The sequence below is a fragment of the Psittacula echo genome (genome assembly GCF_963264785.1).
Source record: "Psittacula echo genome assembly, chromosome: 2".
In the NCBI taxonomy this organism is placed as follows: Eukaryota; Metazoa; Chordata; class Aves; order Psittaciformes; family Psittacidae; genus Psittacula; species Psittacula echo.
The window spans coordinates 66931609-66949675 of NC_137737.1; the positions used below are offsets into that span (position 1 = coordinate 66931609).

An 18067-nucleotide genomic window follows, 5' to 3' on the forward strand; every position below is an offset into this window, starting at 1 on the left:
AGGAGTGTTTGCAAAGCCTAGAGATGAGACACAGAAATAGCTGGTTGTCACATAGCTCACGGCCACCCACTGTCATTAATTCTGTAGCCAATCCCTGCCAAGCGGGTTTGGTCCCTGCCTTCAGGTAGAACTTAACTTTGCTTTGATTTAACCGGACATAACACTAGGTCAAAAAGTCCTGGGCTGTTGCAGGTGACGATGGTTGAAGGTAATTTGGAACCGCTGGGTGCTGAAGCGGAAGAGGGCCCCGAGGCCCGGCTCCCCTGGGCGATCAAGCCATCACGGGCAGGCACGGGGCCGACGGGAGCACGGAGAGCCCCGGCGGCGGCCTTGCGCTACGGCTAGGGGGCGCCAGGGAGCGACGGCAACAAACACCCTCCCTGCCGCCGCCGTTTCCCGGGGATGACGGCGCTGATTGGTGGCGGGTGCGGCCCGCAGCTGCGAGCGGCGCCTTGTGATTGGTCCCGCAGGTGCCGCTCGGAGAGGGGAGGGGGAGGTGGAGGGTATATGTGGAGGGAGCGGAGCCGGGGGAGCGTAAGCAGTGGGGGAGCGTGGACGGTTGAGTGGCAGGGTGCCGGTCGGCGTTGTCTGGGTGTGGGCAGGCGGTGGCCGGGAGCGCGTCCGTACGTCAGCCTGTAGCGACAGTTGCGGTTCTCCACCGGCAGCAAGCAGCCGCTCGGGGTGTCCGTGGCAGCGGCGGCGCTGGCTGTGTGTGTCCTCCACCAGCTCCCTCAGCCATGCTGTGCTATGTGACCAGGCCGGACGCGGTGGTGATGGAGGTGGAGGTAGAGGCGAAAGCTAATGGCGAGGACTGCCTCAACCAGGTGAGGGGCCGCGCCGAGCTGCCAGGGGCGGGAGGGGTCGGGGAAGGGTGCGGGGGGTTGGTGATGGTGTCCGTTGGGCAGCGCAGACCGTTAGTGCCTGACAGATGACCATGAGAGCCGCCGGGAGCCCCTCACCGCACAGGGGTAGCGGATGAGGAGGGGCATAACGGCGGCGCGGGGCACGGCCGAGCTGGCCCGGCCGCGGAGGGCTGTGGTGGCGCTTGGCAGGGCCGTGCGTGGCGCAACCCCGCGGTGGGGGCGGGGAGCCGCCGCACTCCCCGCACCCCACATCCTTTTTCTTTTTATGGGTTTTTTCTTTCCCTCGTTTATTTTTTATTTCCGTTCCATGTTGGATGCAGAGGTTGCTGCATCCCCCGCCTCGGGGCTATCCGGCCCTGCCACCTCCTCTAAGGGCAGGCCTTGGCCCATCGCTGCAGCATGCGCTCGCTGTCGCCGGTGCGATGGGGAGACACACACGAGTGGAACCCACCCGGCCCCGGTGATGCTCCCCCTGCGGTGCCGGGGTGGTCCCCGTGGCGTGCTTGGGCCGTGCTGGCTGAAGCCGTCGCTCAGAAGCTCTCGCCCGTCCTTAGCCACCGCCTCGATGTGGCTGCGGCGGCTGCCGGGAGGATGGAGTTGAGCGTAGCAGCCCAGTCTGTTGGTGGCGTCTAAATAAAACTTGTGGGTTGTACTTTTTCTTCTCCTCGCCTAGGAAGTGCTGTCGGCTGTCATGCTGAATGACAAGATACTTGCCTCTTTTGGAAATCCACTGACCCTCTGAAGTGCTTGTCCTGGGGGCGAGACGAGAGGGGGGACTGGGGGAGTGTGGTGCGAGGAGGACGGGGGAGGATGGAATTTGGCAGTAGAAGTTCATATGGTTTTCAGCTAGTGGAGAAATTCCCGGTTTATTCTTGATATTTGCCTACATGCTGTTTTGTATGCAACTTTAAAGCCAAGTAATTAATCTTTGGCATAAAGGTGCTTAGAGTAGGACTTTTGTGTGTGTTTTAAGCGAGTAGTCTGAAACAGTACTTTATCCAGTTGATATTTTTATCTTTATGTTATAGCTTCATAAAGAACCTCTTTCTTTCAGGTTTGCAGAAGGCTGGGAATTATAGAAGTTGATTATTTTGGACTGCAGTTCACTGGCAGCAAAGGGGAGAATCTGTGGCTGAATTTGAGGAACAGGATCTCCCAGCAGATGGATGGTTTAGCCCCTTATCGATTGAAATTAAGAGTCAAATTTTTTGTTGAGCCACATCTTATCTTACAAGAACAGACAAGGTAAGGTAAAGATGGCTGTAAGTAGATTTAATTGATTTTGTTTCTAATTTCTGTAACTTATGAAAATGATTATGCACTGTTTTTCTTTCATCTTCTGGTAATCTCGTTTGACTTTTCTGTGTGGTTTTAAACCCTCAGTGTTATTTAAACGCATTGTTCCTTTTTGTGTTTAAAAAAACCCCAGTCTGTTAATACTTTAAGTATTGTGCAGCTACCAGTAAGTAATGAGTGTAGGTAATTCTATAAGCACTTAGTGCTGAAGTGGAAGAAACTAAGCTACCACTAGCAAATTATTTATGTGGTGTTTGCATGTCCGATAGTAACCCCTGCTTAGTGGTGTTACTCGAGGTCGTTCTAAACCACTGGTACAGAAAAGCAGGAAACAGTTCCTCCCACAGAGCAAAAAACTTGCTGAATTCCTTTTTGTCTGGTTTTATGTTACAGTAAGTTTCAAATAGCTACAGGCCCTTTGAGGCTAGGAAAGAAACCGCTGTCTTGCTGCTTCTGTGGTCAGTCCTCTTACCTAAATTGTTTCACTGTTAGTCAATCCCAGGTCTTCTAAGATTAGTAGTGAACACTCGCTTTTACTCCTTGAGTTTAAGTGCCACATAAATTTAAAGATTAGGAGAGCCATGCACGTCTATGTTTAATGCTGACCTTTCAACTATTTTTTCCTGTTAGTTTTAGATAGCAAAGTTAATATAAATGGGGCCACTTGGATTCTAGTGTCTATATGATGATAATGCCAACACATGCTTTCACTACTCACCTTAGAGTCATAGAATGGTCAGTGTTGGAAAGGACCTTAAGAACATACAGTTCCAATTCCCTGCCATGGGCAGGGACACCTTAACTTGGTAATTTTATGATTAAGACCATGGAGGCAACACAGTTGTTCTGCACAAAACATTTGGCTGAAGAATTTGGTCAGAGGCTGACAGCCTGATTTAGTGTGTTTGTGATTTTGGCTTGTTTTGGGTTCTTTTTATGTGTGTTTTGTGTTGTTTGGGTTTTTTTTGTGTGTGTATGTGTTTTTTTGGTTGGTTGGTTTTTTTCTATGGAGAAGGTATTAGAGTTAAGAGCATGCATATATTTTACTTTTTGAACCAGTGTGCAAAGGAGTGGCTTTTGGGGAGCAGTAGTTTTAGCTCATCAATCTGGTTGAAGTTTTCAGAATGCTGTGGAGTAGGACTGTAGTTGTCCTATATAATAGCTTCAGTGAGGCAAATATATGCTAACCAAATTCCAGATTTGATGTGTCTTATTTTGGAAAAATAGATTGTGCTATCCATAGCATATCTCTGGGTTCTTTTGGAGTATTTTCCTTAGAGAAACTTGTCCTCATTTAAATATTCTTAATAACTGTAAAACCAAATAATGAAGTATTTTTATGTAGAACAAAAGGCTACCTAATTTCTTACCTGATGAGGCAGAAGAGACTACCCCGAGCATTTTGGATGTGTCTTCACGCATCCACCAAATGAGGCTGAATCTGAGGAAACCTAAAGCTGATATGATTGACATTTTTAATGGTGTCCTTGATGAATGTTTGTTCAACTTTACAAGGTTTTTGCACCTGTGTTTCTGCCTTCAACACTGTGAATGCAAGACTTGGCAGGTTGTGCAAATTAATAGGGAACTGGAACTGGTGAAGCACACCCCAAGGGCCTAAGAGACAGGTTGTGTAGCTAGAGTGTAACAGAGCTTGTGTATACATCAAAGTAGCAAGTATACACTTTCTCCACTACAAACATAACTTTAAAAGGTTGTAAGTGGGAAAAGCTGTCTTTCATGTATGAATTAAGACTGATCTAAAACTAATATTTTTAACAATTTTAAAAGTAATTGAGGCTCAGTCATCAGAAAATATCTATTAAAACTCTGCTGTGTAAATAATTGCTTATCATTTTGAGAGCAACAAGCACTGAAACTAGTATTTAATGTCACTCTGTCTTGCAAACATGAATAGTCCTGAGGCTTCAGCTAAGCTGTGTTCAGCCTACATCCTAAGTATTTTTAGTGTTTTCTACAAACAAATACAAGTTGTAAAGTAATGTGTAATAGCTGCCTTTTAGTTGTGTATGCCCAGTATTCTGCATGTAGCAGACCTAGAATTCCACAATGCCTGTTGTTAATGTCTGTTTCAGTGCTGTTGACAAAGAGTTTCAGTACACTTGCTTTTTTCCTACTCAGGTCTGCTTGAAAATTTACACATGCATGTAACTCTGCATTCATCTGTAGTTTGCATGTAAGCATGTGTGGTATGAAGCAGAAGACTTGTTAAACCCATCACTGAACTTTAAATCAACAGGTATATTGTAGAATTGCAAGGATTAGCTGTACAGTTAAGCTGACATCTTTCTTTCTTTTACTTGAGAAGTCAGAAATAGTGATGTGGACAGAACTGCTAAAGGAAACCAAGGGTACCCAACTGGTGGATAGGGTGTTAACTGTGGCCTTCTGGTTCCTTGTGTGAAGAAGGTAGACAGAGGCTCCCAGACTTGTACATGCTGACTCTGGTGCTGTTTATACATATAAATCTGTTGAGACAGCTTTTGAAATCAGTGAAGCTGCAAGTAATTCTAAATGTTGTTGATGTGCATTGTCATGATGATAATAGTGAGTCTTGTGACTGAGTTGCTACCAGTTATTTTCTGTATACTTTAGGAGCTTTGTCAGCCCCAGTTGTATTGCTTCAGTAGAGATCCTGGTAATGTTCAGGTTTCTACATGCTTGGTGAAAAGCTCACCTGGCAAGGGAGCATTAACCTCTGCCTCTGTTATCTTCAATCGGTGTGCAAAACAGGGGAAGATGGCAACCTCATGCATTTTAATCTTGCGAGGAAATTATCTTGCTGCTGAGCACAAAAGCAGGTTATAATTGTACCTTGGACCACCACTAAGGCAACAAACCACCTTCACTAAGTGTTCTGCAAATGGGAGAATTGCATGGGGGAAAATCCTCCTTGCAACCTTATGGGGTTAAAAGTATTTCTATTGTCCTTTGGATCTCAGTTTCTAATTTTTTGACTGCCTGGTAGTGAATTTCACCACAGGACTTCTTAGTTTGGAATTGTTCTCAGTGGAATGGAAGTGCTTCAGTGCAAGAATGCTATTCAAATTTAATCTGCTGCTGTCAAGTAGAGTTTCACAAACAAGTCTGAAATGGGAACAGAGTACTTGTTTAGTGCGGTTTGAATAACTATACATTTTTTTGAATGGAAAATCGCCTTGGCTTAAAGAGGACTGCTGTCTCATTGCTTAAAGATATGTTTGATGGTCCAACATCTAGATCATAAGTGCTGTCTTATGTCATGTTCGTTTTCTGTAAAAAAAAAAAACATGTACTGTTTTCTGTACTTCTTGCTAGGTAATGCAACAGTTAGTAAACCAAAAGTAAACAGTCGGGGTTTCATCAGAATGATTTATGGGTGGTGGTTGTGTCGAGTTTGAACACCGAGTTACAGCGAGGAGCTGATGCTTGGAGGAATGATTACCCTGCACTCACCGGACTGCGCCGGAGCCGCTGCGGCTGCGGGGGAGCGCTGTCTCGGGACGGGGGTGGGGGGGCTGTGCGGCGCGGTGTAACTCCGGGTCACTGCCCGGCAGTAACCCCGGCGGGGCCACCCAATCGGCGGCGGGGCGCGGCCCGGCAAGCAGAGGAGCACGGCAGCCGATTGGCCGTTAGCGCTGTCTCGGGGCAGAGCGGTCCCGGCGGGGGCCTCGCCGCGGGAGGCGGGCGGGCGCGGGCCGTGCGCACACCTTAATGACCGCGGTGTCTGCAGAGCCGCACGGGGGGAAACGGTACCGGACAGCAATGGCTTCAAGTCTGGCGGGGTGAAGTCAGCGTGCGGCGATCGCACGGAAGTAGAAACCATTTTAAAGTGAGCAGTGTAGGATTTATCCAGGTGTGCTTTTGGGACGGGCAAAGTTCTGTCTTCTGTAATATGACTGAAAATCAAATCCTCGTATGTGAGCCATGGCAGTTTAAAGTAACGTGTCAGATTCTAGCAAGCCACAGTCTCATGAAGCATTCAAAAGAGCTGTATTTTCCCAGGCTTGGGATACCCAATTATTGTTTTGGGAGCTGTTAAAAGGTGTATGATGTTTGCCAGTACTTGTAATTGTATTTACAAAGTACATTGTTTTTTTGCAGTGTTATCCACTTGTACTGATGAATTGGTTAAAATTAAGAACTGCTTGTAAAATATACAGTTATGGTATATGGAGTTAGATACATATAGTAGGTAGAAAAATCAGAAAAGCATCCAATTATCCTGTTGCAATAGCCAGCCAGTGCAGCAGTGTCATGGTATCTGCTAATATGCAATAAAAGTCTGCTGTGATAGACCTCAGGGTAAGTTTCATGGATTGTATCTAAATCTGAGTTAAACTGCAACTGTGATGGCTTTGCTTTTTTCATATGGAGTGTCCCGATACCTGCTTTTAAAAACAGAATTATATTCTATAGAGATCCTTATCAATGTATTTTTAGGGAAAACAGTTGTGCCTCTAAACTTGGATTCCTTTAGAATTTAGAGCATTGTAAATTTACATCACAGTAGGAAAGAGCTTTACCCTGTGGTAAGCAGTGTCACAACCCAAAGAGAACCAACAGTTCCTTGACATACTCTTAAGATTCTTGCCAGTAGTCTGGCAGAAGAATGTGTTCTTTTGGCTGTATTCTTAGTTTAGGAATCATTAGTCATATACAGATGCTTTTATTGGTAAAGGGTGGGGGTTTGTTATATTTTTCTCCTGACAAGTAAGTTTGAGCTTGAAACTTTTAACAGAAATCTAAAGACTAATTTGTCCTGTTTTCCTTTCCTTGATTAAAAAAAAATACTAGAAACAAAGTTTTCAGTGCAGAACTTTGATTCCTAGTGCACATAACTGTCTTCAATGAATTAAGGAAGAATCATAGAATCAGCTAGGCTGGAAAAGACCTTTAAGATCAAGACCACCACTAAACTATATCCCTGAGGGCCTCACCTACATGGTTTCTGGAGACTTACAGGGACAGTGATTCCACCACTTCCCTGGGCAGCCTGTGCCAATGCCTGAGCATGCTCTTGGTAAAGAAATGTTTCCTAATAGCCAATCTAAACCTCTCCAGCACAGCTTGAGGCTGTTACCTCTTGTCCTTTTGCTGTTACCTGGGAGAAGAGACTGACTCCCACCTCACTAAAGCCTCCTTTCATGTGATTGCAGAGAGCAATAAGGTCTCTTTTCCAGACTAAACAACCCGAGTTCCCTCAGCCATTCAAGAGAAATTAATCTTGTATTATGTATACTCTACACTTTTCATAGTACTTATTTTGTGGGTTTGTTATTGCCAGTTCAGTTGAATGAACACTAACTAGGTGATTTGCTTTCTGTAAGCATTTAGTTGTACTGAAATACTGATACTTGTTTCATGTAGTGGTGTTCAGTATAGTCAGCCTGCAAAAACCGCTTCATAGGGAGCCAAAAAGCAATTGATGCAATATCTAGGTTTGTAATTCTGGTTTGGTAGCTGCAGTGCTTTGTGAAGTCTGCTGAAATCACCTTGCAACCTCCCCTTTCCACAGCCTTTGTATCAAATAATTCATGTGCAACTGAGATACAGAAGTACCTTTGGTTTTACTGAATTTTAATATGCACATAAACTGCATGAAAAGCACTGGAACAAAAATAAGGATACAAAATGAATAGAAAATCACTAGTGTAACTGGTGCTTGAAGGAAGTATGTGATCCTGTTCTAATTCCAAAACTGCTTCCCCCCCCCCCCCCCCCCCGCTTTAGGAAAGGAGAAAGAAATGCTGCCAGGGCAGTGACTAATGAAGTATAGCTTTCGGAAACTTACTGTTTTGTCCTCTAATCTGTAGTTCTACATACTGTTTTGAACTCCTGACCTCAAAGGAAATGATCCAGAATTGAATACACAGGAATATCTAGCTAGCATGAGGTTCAGGGGTGGGGGGAACCAAGTCTGGGTTAGGTTATATAGATTCTTGTACTAATTATTTGTCACGTGTAGAATTTGGGCTACAAGTACAATAGAAAGTTATGTTTGAACTAGTAGGAGCTTTAAGAACAGTGTTGCAACATGTCTAGGAGGTGTGAAAAATGACTAGAAGCCACAACAATTGGTAAAGATCAGAGTTGTGGAGACTTGTTTTATATGAAGATTTAAAGATCAGGTGAAACTTTGGCAAGAGTAGTACAAAGCTGTAGTATGTGCCAAGAGAATATTGGAGTGGTGGTAGGAAACAGACCTTTTGTTTGACTTGAGTCACTTCTCATTTATATGTGATACATACATATTATCTGCTATAACTGAAGTGGTGAATGATGCACAAACAAAACCAATTAGTTTCTTAGATGGTGGTCAAGCTAAAACATTCTACCAGCAATGTTGGAAATGTAACCCATAGAGGACTTCAGTTATAAGCAGTAGAGGTTTCAGTTTTAAGCTTGTTTTCTAAAACTTTCTAGGTAAAAATCCATTAAGTGTAAAATGCTAACACTAAAACAATTCCTTGAAAAACTGAACACTTACTGTACAACCTGAGTATCTTTAGAGTTGGGAAAAGCTTTAACGATTCTTTCATTGTTCCTAGAGATTCCTGGAGAAAGTAGGGAAAATGGATTGAGTGCTGTTAAGGGAGTAGGTCACAATCTAATTTACAAAAACTTACATAAATACTTTTTGGTAACTAACAGTCTGCAATATGGCCGTATTTCCTGTCGACAATCTGTTGGGTCTTTTAGACTTTATAGAATTAGATAAAGAACCACATCAAGGCTCCTAATACTTTACTTTTGCTTAACTGTATTCAGCAATAAAAGCACTTTTTTTTTCCTTTTTTCTTTTTTTTTTTTGCTTTTCTGCTTAAGGATCAAAAATCACAGATGTACAAATCATTTGCAGTCCTTGCTGTCTTTCAATTTCTAGATGCTTTTCCTTCCTCAAGCACATTTAAGAACTTGATGGAAAAACACAAAGAATCCTGCCAGTGAATTTCCTACTTAAACTTTGGTTCTGGGCAGCTGCTGTAGCAGACCAGTATAAAGTAATTCACTGTCATTCAAAAACTCATTTCAGGGGCAGGTGGCCCTATATTAACTAGTTTCTGACCTGTCATGGGTACAGTTTAGGCAAGGCTTGGGTCCAAACCAATGGGTTTTTTAGGTATAGACCAGTGATTTTTGAGAAGGACCTTTAAATATGGGTGGGCTTGTCTGTTTTTTCTGACCTAACACTATCGTAATTTCTTTTGTCAAGCCAGGACATGAACCTGCATAACTTTAGTTACTTTGCAATAAGTGTCCCTTATGTGTACCATACCTTTGTCCCCATTATCAGAAAAAAAGTGAAGTAGCTTAGTCTGTGAGATAAGCCAGTTTTGAGAAGTTACTGCACATTAGCTAATGTGATGCTATTTTACATTGTGCCTTAAACTCATTTGGCTACCTGTGCTATTACTGGCTTTTTAGTAATAGGATATGAGAAACCATGCCTTTGCAGTAGTTGTTTCTGTAATTACTGGATCTGTATTTGCAGGAGCAATCTCTTTATTTTTCACCTCCCCTCTTGATGTCAATAAGGCCTTCCCAGCAAGGGGAGAAGACTGACTTTTCCCTGTGTAGTCAGTGTTGTTGTATGTGTAAAATAAACTGAAGATACAAGCATTTAGGTGTGGTAGTTGTAAACATGTTTCAGCTAATTAGAAGAAAATTGGCAGATATTTCTTTGAAATGCTGTGCGTGAGATTAGTACATAGTTGTAATGGCTGGAAAACCTGTTCTGATATTAATAGAGGATCAAAAGTGTATGAAAAGCCATCTTATGAAATGTTGATTGGAATTGGTGAAATGCCTACAATTTGAATTTATTTTGGTCAGGGTGTTTTAGTATGTCATCAAGTATGTCTGGATTTATGGACTGAGCCCCAAAAGGAATGTGTACAACCAATGCATTTTTTAAAAAAATTGCAGCTGTACCTTTCTGTGGCCCAAGCCAAGAGAGCTATGAATTAGCAGGATTGGAGCAGAGGTTTGGGACTTGCTCAGAAAAAATCCTAAACAAGGAATAACCTGCTAACAGTGGAGACAACTGTACTGTCTGAAGTTCTAGTCCTCTTGCCACCTAAACTTGTATCCTGCACAAAGGGAGGTTACTTGCTTCCCCCAGACCCTTGCTAGAATTGCTGAAATGTGTAAATTGATGCCTAGACATCAGAGAGATGCAATTAAGCACTTGTTACAACTGCAATGAAGCTCTAGCATGCCTCAAACTACTTGTAAAAGGAGGTGTTGGAGCTGTGACTTGTAAATGGATTGTAGGGCAGGATAATTTAATACATTTTTCCTGATGCAAAAGTTCTCAATAGATGGCATTTTGGGGGCAGTATTTTTTTAGCTGCAGTATTTACCACAGTAGAGCAAAGAATGCACACAAATTCAGCAGTTTATAGTGCTGAAAAAGTAGCCCCATTTGCCTTGTACAATGGAGCTGTAGAGTGCTACTACAGGATATACCCAATATATTATCCAAAACTGCTGTTTGAAGATGCAAGTGATTAGTTTTCCTTCTATGGTAAGTGATTCAAAATAGCTTTTTGAGTAGATTACACTTAGTTTTAGGAAAGTAAAATGTAAGTGTCACATTACTGTGGAAGATAAGACATATCCCTGTGGGTATAAGGCTTCATTTGTTGAAAGATATCTTTTTCAGTGATAAGTAACCACTTCAGTATCTGGTTTCTGTAACTATGTTAAGTCTTAAGAACAAATGCCAAGAAATATATTTTGTCTTCCCTAAGGGGAGATAAGGATGAATTTAAAGAAGTTAAGGTAGACTGTAGGGGAAATTAGCAAGCTGTTTTTACTGTTAGTGGAAATGTTGCTTTGTCTGGTTAACTGACCTATTAGATAACCAAGATCAGCTTTGTGAATTTCCCAGTTAGTTGCTAAACCTGCCTTGATCCCAAGTATAAAGCTTGGGCTGACAAATATGCTCCTACAATACTTTTTAAAAATTTGATTCCACAATGCCTTTTCAGGTATTTTGGATTGCTCTGCTAATCATGCCACTGGCAAAAGCACCATCTTCCCTTGGACTATGGTGGCAGAGGTACTTCCACTGTGTAGAGCAAATATGGCTTCTCTTGTTGCATGGTAGGGATGTGTGTGTTGGTTTGGGCTGCTCTGCACATTAACTTGTAAATGGCAGCCAAAGAAATTTAAATGTAGGAAATTAATCAAATACATTTCATTGATATTTTTCTCACTAAGTTGAAATTACCAAGTGGCCTTAGGAGCTTAAACAGGTCTTATTCTTAATAACATGTCATTAAAGTGCTTATTTTTTAAAATAGTGCTTTTAGATACAGTCTGCAGTTGTAGCCTCATCTTTTAAGCGTAAGTGAACAAGGTGATGATGGAGGTCCTTTTCTTTCCCTTGTGCCAGACTTTCTCCACTTAGCCAAGAATTTTCAATGAGTGTACTAACAAACTAATGATATGAAACATAGCTGAGATGTTATTTGATACATATCTTGATTACAGCAATCTTTTAACACTGTTTCTCCTTCCATTGTAGGCATATGTTTTTCCTGCATATAAAAGAAGATCTTCTCGCTGGTAATCTTCAGTGTTCTTCAGAGCATGCAATTGAACTTAGTGCATTGTTGGCACAGATGAAGTTTGGAGATTATAATCAGAACACTGCCAAGTACAATTATGAAGAGTTGTGTGCAAAAGAGCTTACCACTACCATTTTGGAGAGGTAAAAAGAGCACAATGATATAACCTCATTTTTGGAGACCAAAAACATAAGATTTTGTTATGCTCTTAATTGCTGATGCTATAGTGTATCTGGTGTTTAAAAAAAAAAAAAAAAAATCAGCTTTGGAGATCAAAATCCAACCTGAATGTTTAATTAACATTCTGATTTCAGTTAATTTTTAAGCTTATTTGAGTCGGGGCTTTTTTTTTGTGGAAAGCAAAAGCTATTGAACCTCTGGTACTCTGAAATAGAGGTATCTAAGTATTTGGAGCAGGGTAATTGAATGTCTTAGACCTCCACCTGTGAAAGAGAAACAAGAACTTATCTGGCTTAGTATGCTTACACTGAGAAGTACACAAGGTTCCCAAAACACCTTCATAGTTCAATTTCTGAATATCAAGAAACTTTTTCATGCCTTTCTGTAGATTTTTTTTTTTTTTTTTTTAGTTATGAACTTTGCGGTTGTTCAAGTAAATATGTTGGGGGGAGGGATTGTTAGTTGTAAAGCCTTGATTACATTTTTGCTTTTTAATTTCTGAGTAAATGCACAGTATTGTCCTCTGAACAGTCCCAGGATGTTTTGACAATTCTCAAATCTTTCCAGTTCATGATTTCTGAAAAGCTATAGTCAGATAAGGCAGGTCAGGAGTGTTTAATAATATGTTCAAGTAGATCATTTAAAAAAAAAAAAGTTAAAACAAGTTGCTGGCAGTAACAGCACATACTTGGATTAATTGGCCTATCCTTCATCTTTTTATCAACAGCATTGTTGCAAAGCACAAAGAGCTGGAAGGTCTAAGTCAAGCTTCTGCTGAATACCAGATTCTACAGATTGTTACAATGCTGGAGAATTATGGGGTAGAGTGGCACTCAGTGAGAGATAGCGAAGGGCAAAAACTCCTTATTGGTGTTGGACCTGAAGGCATATCCATCTGTAAAGATGACTTCAGTCCTATCAACAGGTATGTGTTTTGTGGAACCATTTTCATCTTCCATTTTTTCAGAAATACTGAGCATGCCTTTAGTTCTTACATAAACATAAGTACTGCGCTGTGAATTACTGAAGGGAGCTATTGGAACACAGAGTCTGAGAACACTACCTGCTTATAATAGTGATGACAACTGGCCTTAACACTCTTGATTTTTATAAGTATTTCTGAGGCAGCATCTTCAATCCAGCATCACAGACAACAGTTGGAGATCATTATAACTTCTGATAAAAGTCAACCATAGTGTAGCTTATGAAAAATGCCCTTATCCTTAAAAGCTAAATAACCTTTCTATTTTTTTTATTTTCATTTATAGGATTGCTTATCCTGTTGTTCAAATGGCAACTCAATCTGGGAAGAATGTATATCTGACTATTACCAAGGAGTCTGGTAATAGTGTAGTACTCTTGTTTAAGATGATCAGTACAAGGGCAGCAAGTGGACTCTATAGAGCAATTACAGAGACGCATGCATTTTACAGGTCAGTATTGCCACTAGTCAGCTGCTGCTGTTCTTGTCCACAGTATCTGAATTAAGTGTTTAAGCAGCCAGCAGCCTGTACTTCAAAACTTCTCAGCAAAATTTCATTGTCTCTGTAGCCTCTACTTTCCTCTTAAGTCCAGAAGCTGAACAGGTTTTTGCTGTTTTCAGTTTTGTGGGGTGGGAATACAAGACAAGTAAGCAAAATGTCTCAGTCTACCCTTACAAGTAACAGCACTTCAGAATATATACTTACCATGTTCTTTGATACTACATAAAGAATCCATAATTTTTTTTTTTGTCCCTGTGTAAGAGGGAGGATAAGATAACAAAGGAAAAGAAAGATGACTTCCTTCAGAATATGCAGGTGTTGCTCATAATGCACATACACTTCTCATTTTTTCTGTATTTGGCTCTTCCAGTTGCTAGAAGTTGCCTGTGTGCTGCCTTCCCATCCCACGTATTTAAATCTTCCTACAATTTCTCTGTCTTTGCTCAAATGCTCAGGATTTTGTCTCATGCCAGCAGCTATCCATTGTCTTTATCCTATCATTCTTTGAGATAGGGATGCTACACTCATTTGTTGATGGCTGGTTTGGTTTGTTTGTGGTTTTGTTTTTTTTTTTTAAACTTTTTCTCATTCCTAGTGTGAGGTCCAGCACTGAGCAGTAGAACTAACTGTCAAAGGCACTTAGTGTTGTTTTCTCTGAACTACTTACCACATATCAGTTTCAATTACTTTGTAACAGAAGTAAAGCAAAGGAAAGTGCATACATGAGGCAAAGACCTGCCCAGCTTTCTTTAATTAGATTATTTTAATACAGTTACAGCAATTAACATGTTTCTAGCCACTGCAGCTAATGAGCAGCTAACTACTTATTTTGAGCCCACTGTTAAACATGTCTTATTCTGCTCTATAATTATATGGTGTTGCATGGTTTTGCATGTGATACTTTTTTCCAGGCAATTAGAGCATTTTATAACCTCTTAGCTAGTCTTAACTTTTTGATCTTTGTCTCTGCTTATAAGTTCTGCTGTCCTTTGCAGTTTCTGATTTTAATGTAAGCGGAATTGTAGCAGGGTAATACCATTTGGTCATAAGCTTAGATCTTGGACCTTAGGTTCTGCAAGGCTGTAATCCCTGTGTTCTGTTTGTGCTTTCTTTCCTATGTTGTCTAGAGAAGTGATATGCCTTAACAGGCTTCTGCAGATGTAATTATATCTCTTAAATAAGTGACAAAGCAGAGTATGGCTAGCTGAAATACTTGGTGGCAAATACAAATGCCTTAATTTAATTCTTTACCCTGCATTCACACTGGTTCCTCTCAGATGATATAATACTAGTATATAAAGTACTGAGTGGAAATTTGGTTCAAGACATTGCTTGTGACTCTATGCTAAATTTTTTTTGAGAGCCTGTCCAAAGAAAGAGGTGTTATACCAAAAACTATTAATTGGAATTCTTTAATGCAGCATTTGGAAGTTACCATGGAAAGAGGTGTTGCCAAGCTGAACTGTAGATTAAGCAAGTGTTGGCTGTTTATGTTAGCATAATGCCTAAGTCCCTTCCATAGGCTGACTCCATTTTATCAGGCTTTTCACATTTTTGAAGATGTAAAATAACTGTTACTTTGCAAAGTAGAGTTGTCATGCAAACAACATTCAAGAGCTTAAATATTGCTTCAGACTGCTCTATTTGCTTTAATTTCAGGGCTGGTACTTCACTTTGCGAACAAATTATTGCAGAGTTAGGCTTCTTGGTATTAACTAACCAAGCTTGTGTTTGTCCTGTTGTTTTTATAGGTGTGACACTGTCACCAGTGCGGTCATGATGCAATATAGTAGAGACTTAAAGGGTCACTTAGCATCCCTATTCCTGAATGAGAACATTAATCTTGGTAAAAAATATGTCTTTGACATTAAAAGAACTTCAAAAGAAGTTTATGATCATGCAAGGCGAGCTCTTTATAATGCTGGCATTGTAGATCTTGTTTCAAGAAGTGACCAGACCCCGCCAAGTTCCCCTCTTAAGTCTTCTGAAAGTAGCATGAACTGTGATAACTGTGAGGGTCTTAGCTGTCAACAAACAAAAGCTCTGCAAGAGAAGCTGCGGAAGCTAAAGGAGTCCATGCTTTGTATGGTGTGTTGTGAAGAGGAAATAAATTCGACCTTTTGTCCCTGTGGCCACACGGTATGCTGCAAGACCTGTGCTGCCCAATTGCAGGTAATTTGCAATGCCATTAATGTATGAGTTACCAAATAGGTGGAAGTTTTGGTTTTCTGTATACTTAACAGTCAACAGATTAATATTTGTAATATGCTTACATTGATACTCTAGAAAAGCTTACATTTAAAATTGTAGTAAACTAATTCCAGAGAACATCTTGTTTAGATGATACATTCAAAAGATAAGTTAGCTGTGCTAACTTATGGTTAGCACAGATAGATAAGATAGATAGATAAGATAGATAAGTTAGCTGTGCTAACTTATGGTGACCATAAGAATTGGCTGCATGTTTCTCATGCTACCCTGTTTTAAATACAGAGATTATGGAGAAGTGTTCTGTTACTGCGTGCATGGTGGGAGGTCTCAATTACAGAGATTCTCAAAATATGAAGTAAACTAATTTCCTAATGTTTTTCCTTTCCAGTTGTGTCCTGTTTGCAGATCTCGTGTAGAGCATGTCCAGCATGTGTACTTGCCAACCCACACCAGTCTGCTCAATCTGACTGTGATATGATCTACGTATACACTTTAAACCCATCATGTACTCTTTAAACTGCACTAATATGAAATGCAACCATTGATTGTGAAAAAGGCAATCACTCTGGCACCTATCCACAATCAAAAGCAAAAATACTGCATTTTTTAACATAAATATTCTTTGTTCAGCATGTCCAAAATGGCCTGGGACATCTTGTGAGAGAAGTGTAACTGCTTCATGTTACTTAAGAGGGGAATGATGTGTAAGCTTGTAGCGCAGCAGTGTTGCTGCAAAGCTAGGTAAAGGTAACCCTGGAGAAGTGTGGTGTACATGTAGTGATATACCCAGCAAGAGAAATGCAGGCTTTTGTTTTACACTCTTTAAATCCTTTTTAGTACAGTTGCTCCATTTATTTTAGTAGTAAGACTAGCTTTTACAATTACCAGTTTAGTATGGCTCATAGTTTCTGTTTTTAGCAAACTGCTTGGAAGAGAACTTAGTTTTTTAAAAATGGTTCTTAAAGTTACAAGACTTCATCAAGCAGCTGTTTAACTCAGAATGCCATTAAATAAATAGAATTCTGAGAGAATAGCTTTGGAAGGGTGGGACAAGTTTGTTAATCTTGAGGTATTAAGGGTAGTCTCCTGACTGGCAGTGTCCTGTGAGAGCACTCTTATGGGACTTCATTTACATGTCTCTGAGGGCAAGATACTCCCAGGTCTCCATATCCAACTTGCTGGTGGTCTTGAGAGCTGCAGTCAGCTGCCCCTTAAGTTGGCTTTATTTCTGGAGACTGATTTTAAAACTGTTAAAGATGTACCATTAATTCCTAAAACAAGGATTGTGTATAATTCTAAATGCTTTCTTCAGTTAATGTCTTTATTGGCTAGGTCATTTCCTGCTAAAATGCTTTTATATTCCACCCCTCCTACTTGGGCATTTTGGGCTCTGGTTTCCTAGTGTGTTCTCCAGGGTGCAGAGGGAACTAGAAACCGTGTTTGGGTGCAATACTGGCTTAATCAAAGCTAGAAAAGTACACTGTCACTTTACTGAAATTTTCTGACTATACTTTTCATATTGCCTTAATGTAGCAGTAATGTGTGTTTATGCATCTGTTTCTTTGCACAGACATTTTGTCAGAATATTAAAACTCTACTTTTTTACGACACACTAGCATATAAACCTTACTCTAAAAGGGTATTTATTTTTTCACTTTGTAAAGAAAATTTTGTTTCCTCATAAAGCAAGAGCTTTGTCCTATATTGTAGGCAGCTTCTGTCTTTTTATATTCAGATTAATAAAGGACTTTAAAAAAAATCTACTTTGTGGTAGTGATAAGACTTTTATTTTGTTCTGAAATTCATGTTGAGGCATTACAGCATGAAATTTTTAAGAGGCAATGAAGTTTCCTTAGGTGCATCTCTCTTCAGAGAAGCCCATAGCCAGCTATTGTCCTGGTGTACAACAGTGCTAAAGCAAACCTCCCTCACTTCCTGAGATTTTGTTCTGTGCTAACAGAATTAAGTTAGTAATTCTAATCCATCATCCTAGGGCAGCTGGCTGAAATGGGTTGTAAATTAATACAACTAGATGCTAATACAGGCATCTGATTTAAAGCATTTGAGGAGACCAAGTTGTTAAAATAGGCAAGCACTAACTCTGGGTCCTTGTAATTAAATTGGCTCTGTAATTTGACATCTGTGAATAAAAATAACTCCAGGAGTTAGAACTCTAATCAAGGTGGGGTTTGACAGGTTATATGGCATCAGCAGAATTCAGGCAAAGCTGTGACTTCTGTAAGCATGTTCTGCCTAGTTTAAGTGCTGTGCAGGGGATTGGGCAGAAGTGGGAAGATGCAGGTCCAGACAGGAGCCTGGTGAGTGTGGGTTGTGACAGAGGCTGCTGGGAGCCCACCCTGTTCTGTACCAGTGGAAAAGGGCAGGGAGCACAAGCAGAGGCTAATGGCTTGTTCCAGGGAAGGTGTGATGTTGGTGCATTGGTACACTCCACAGC

The 18067-nt window shown here is 40.9% G+C and overlaps 1 protein-coding gene across 1 annotated transcript; it reads left to right on the forward strand.

Annotated features, from left to right (window-relative positions):
• Positions 1 to 542: 542 nt before the first annotated feature.
• On the forward strand, positions 543 to 17340 carry MYLIP (myosin regulatory light chain interacting protein). The gene is made up of 7 exons (XM_080610659.1): positions 543 to 824; positions 1918 to 2108; positions 11695 to 11880; positions 12645 to 12842; positions 13186 to 13350; positions 15153 to 15573; positions 16001 to 17340. The coding sequence occupies exons 1-7, from the start codon at positions 738 to 740 to the stop codon at positions 16088 to 16090; spliced, it is 1338 nt and encodes a 445-aa protein (XP_080466785.1). The 5' UTR covers positions 543 to 737; the 3' UTR covers positions 16091 to 17340.
• Positions 17341 to 18067: the final 727 nt, after the last annotated feature.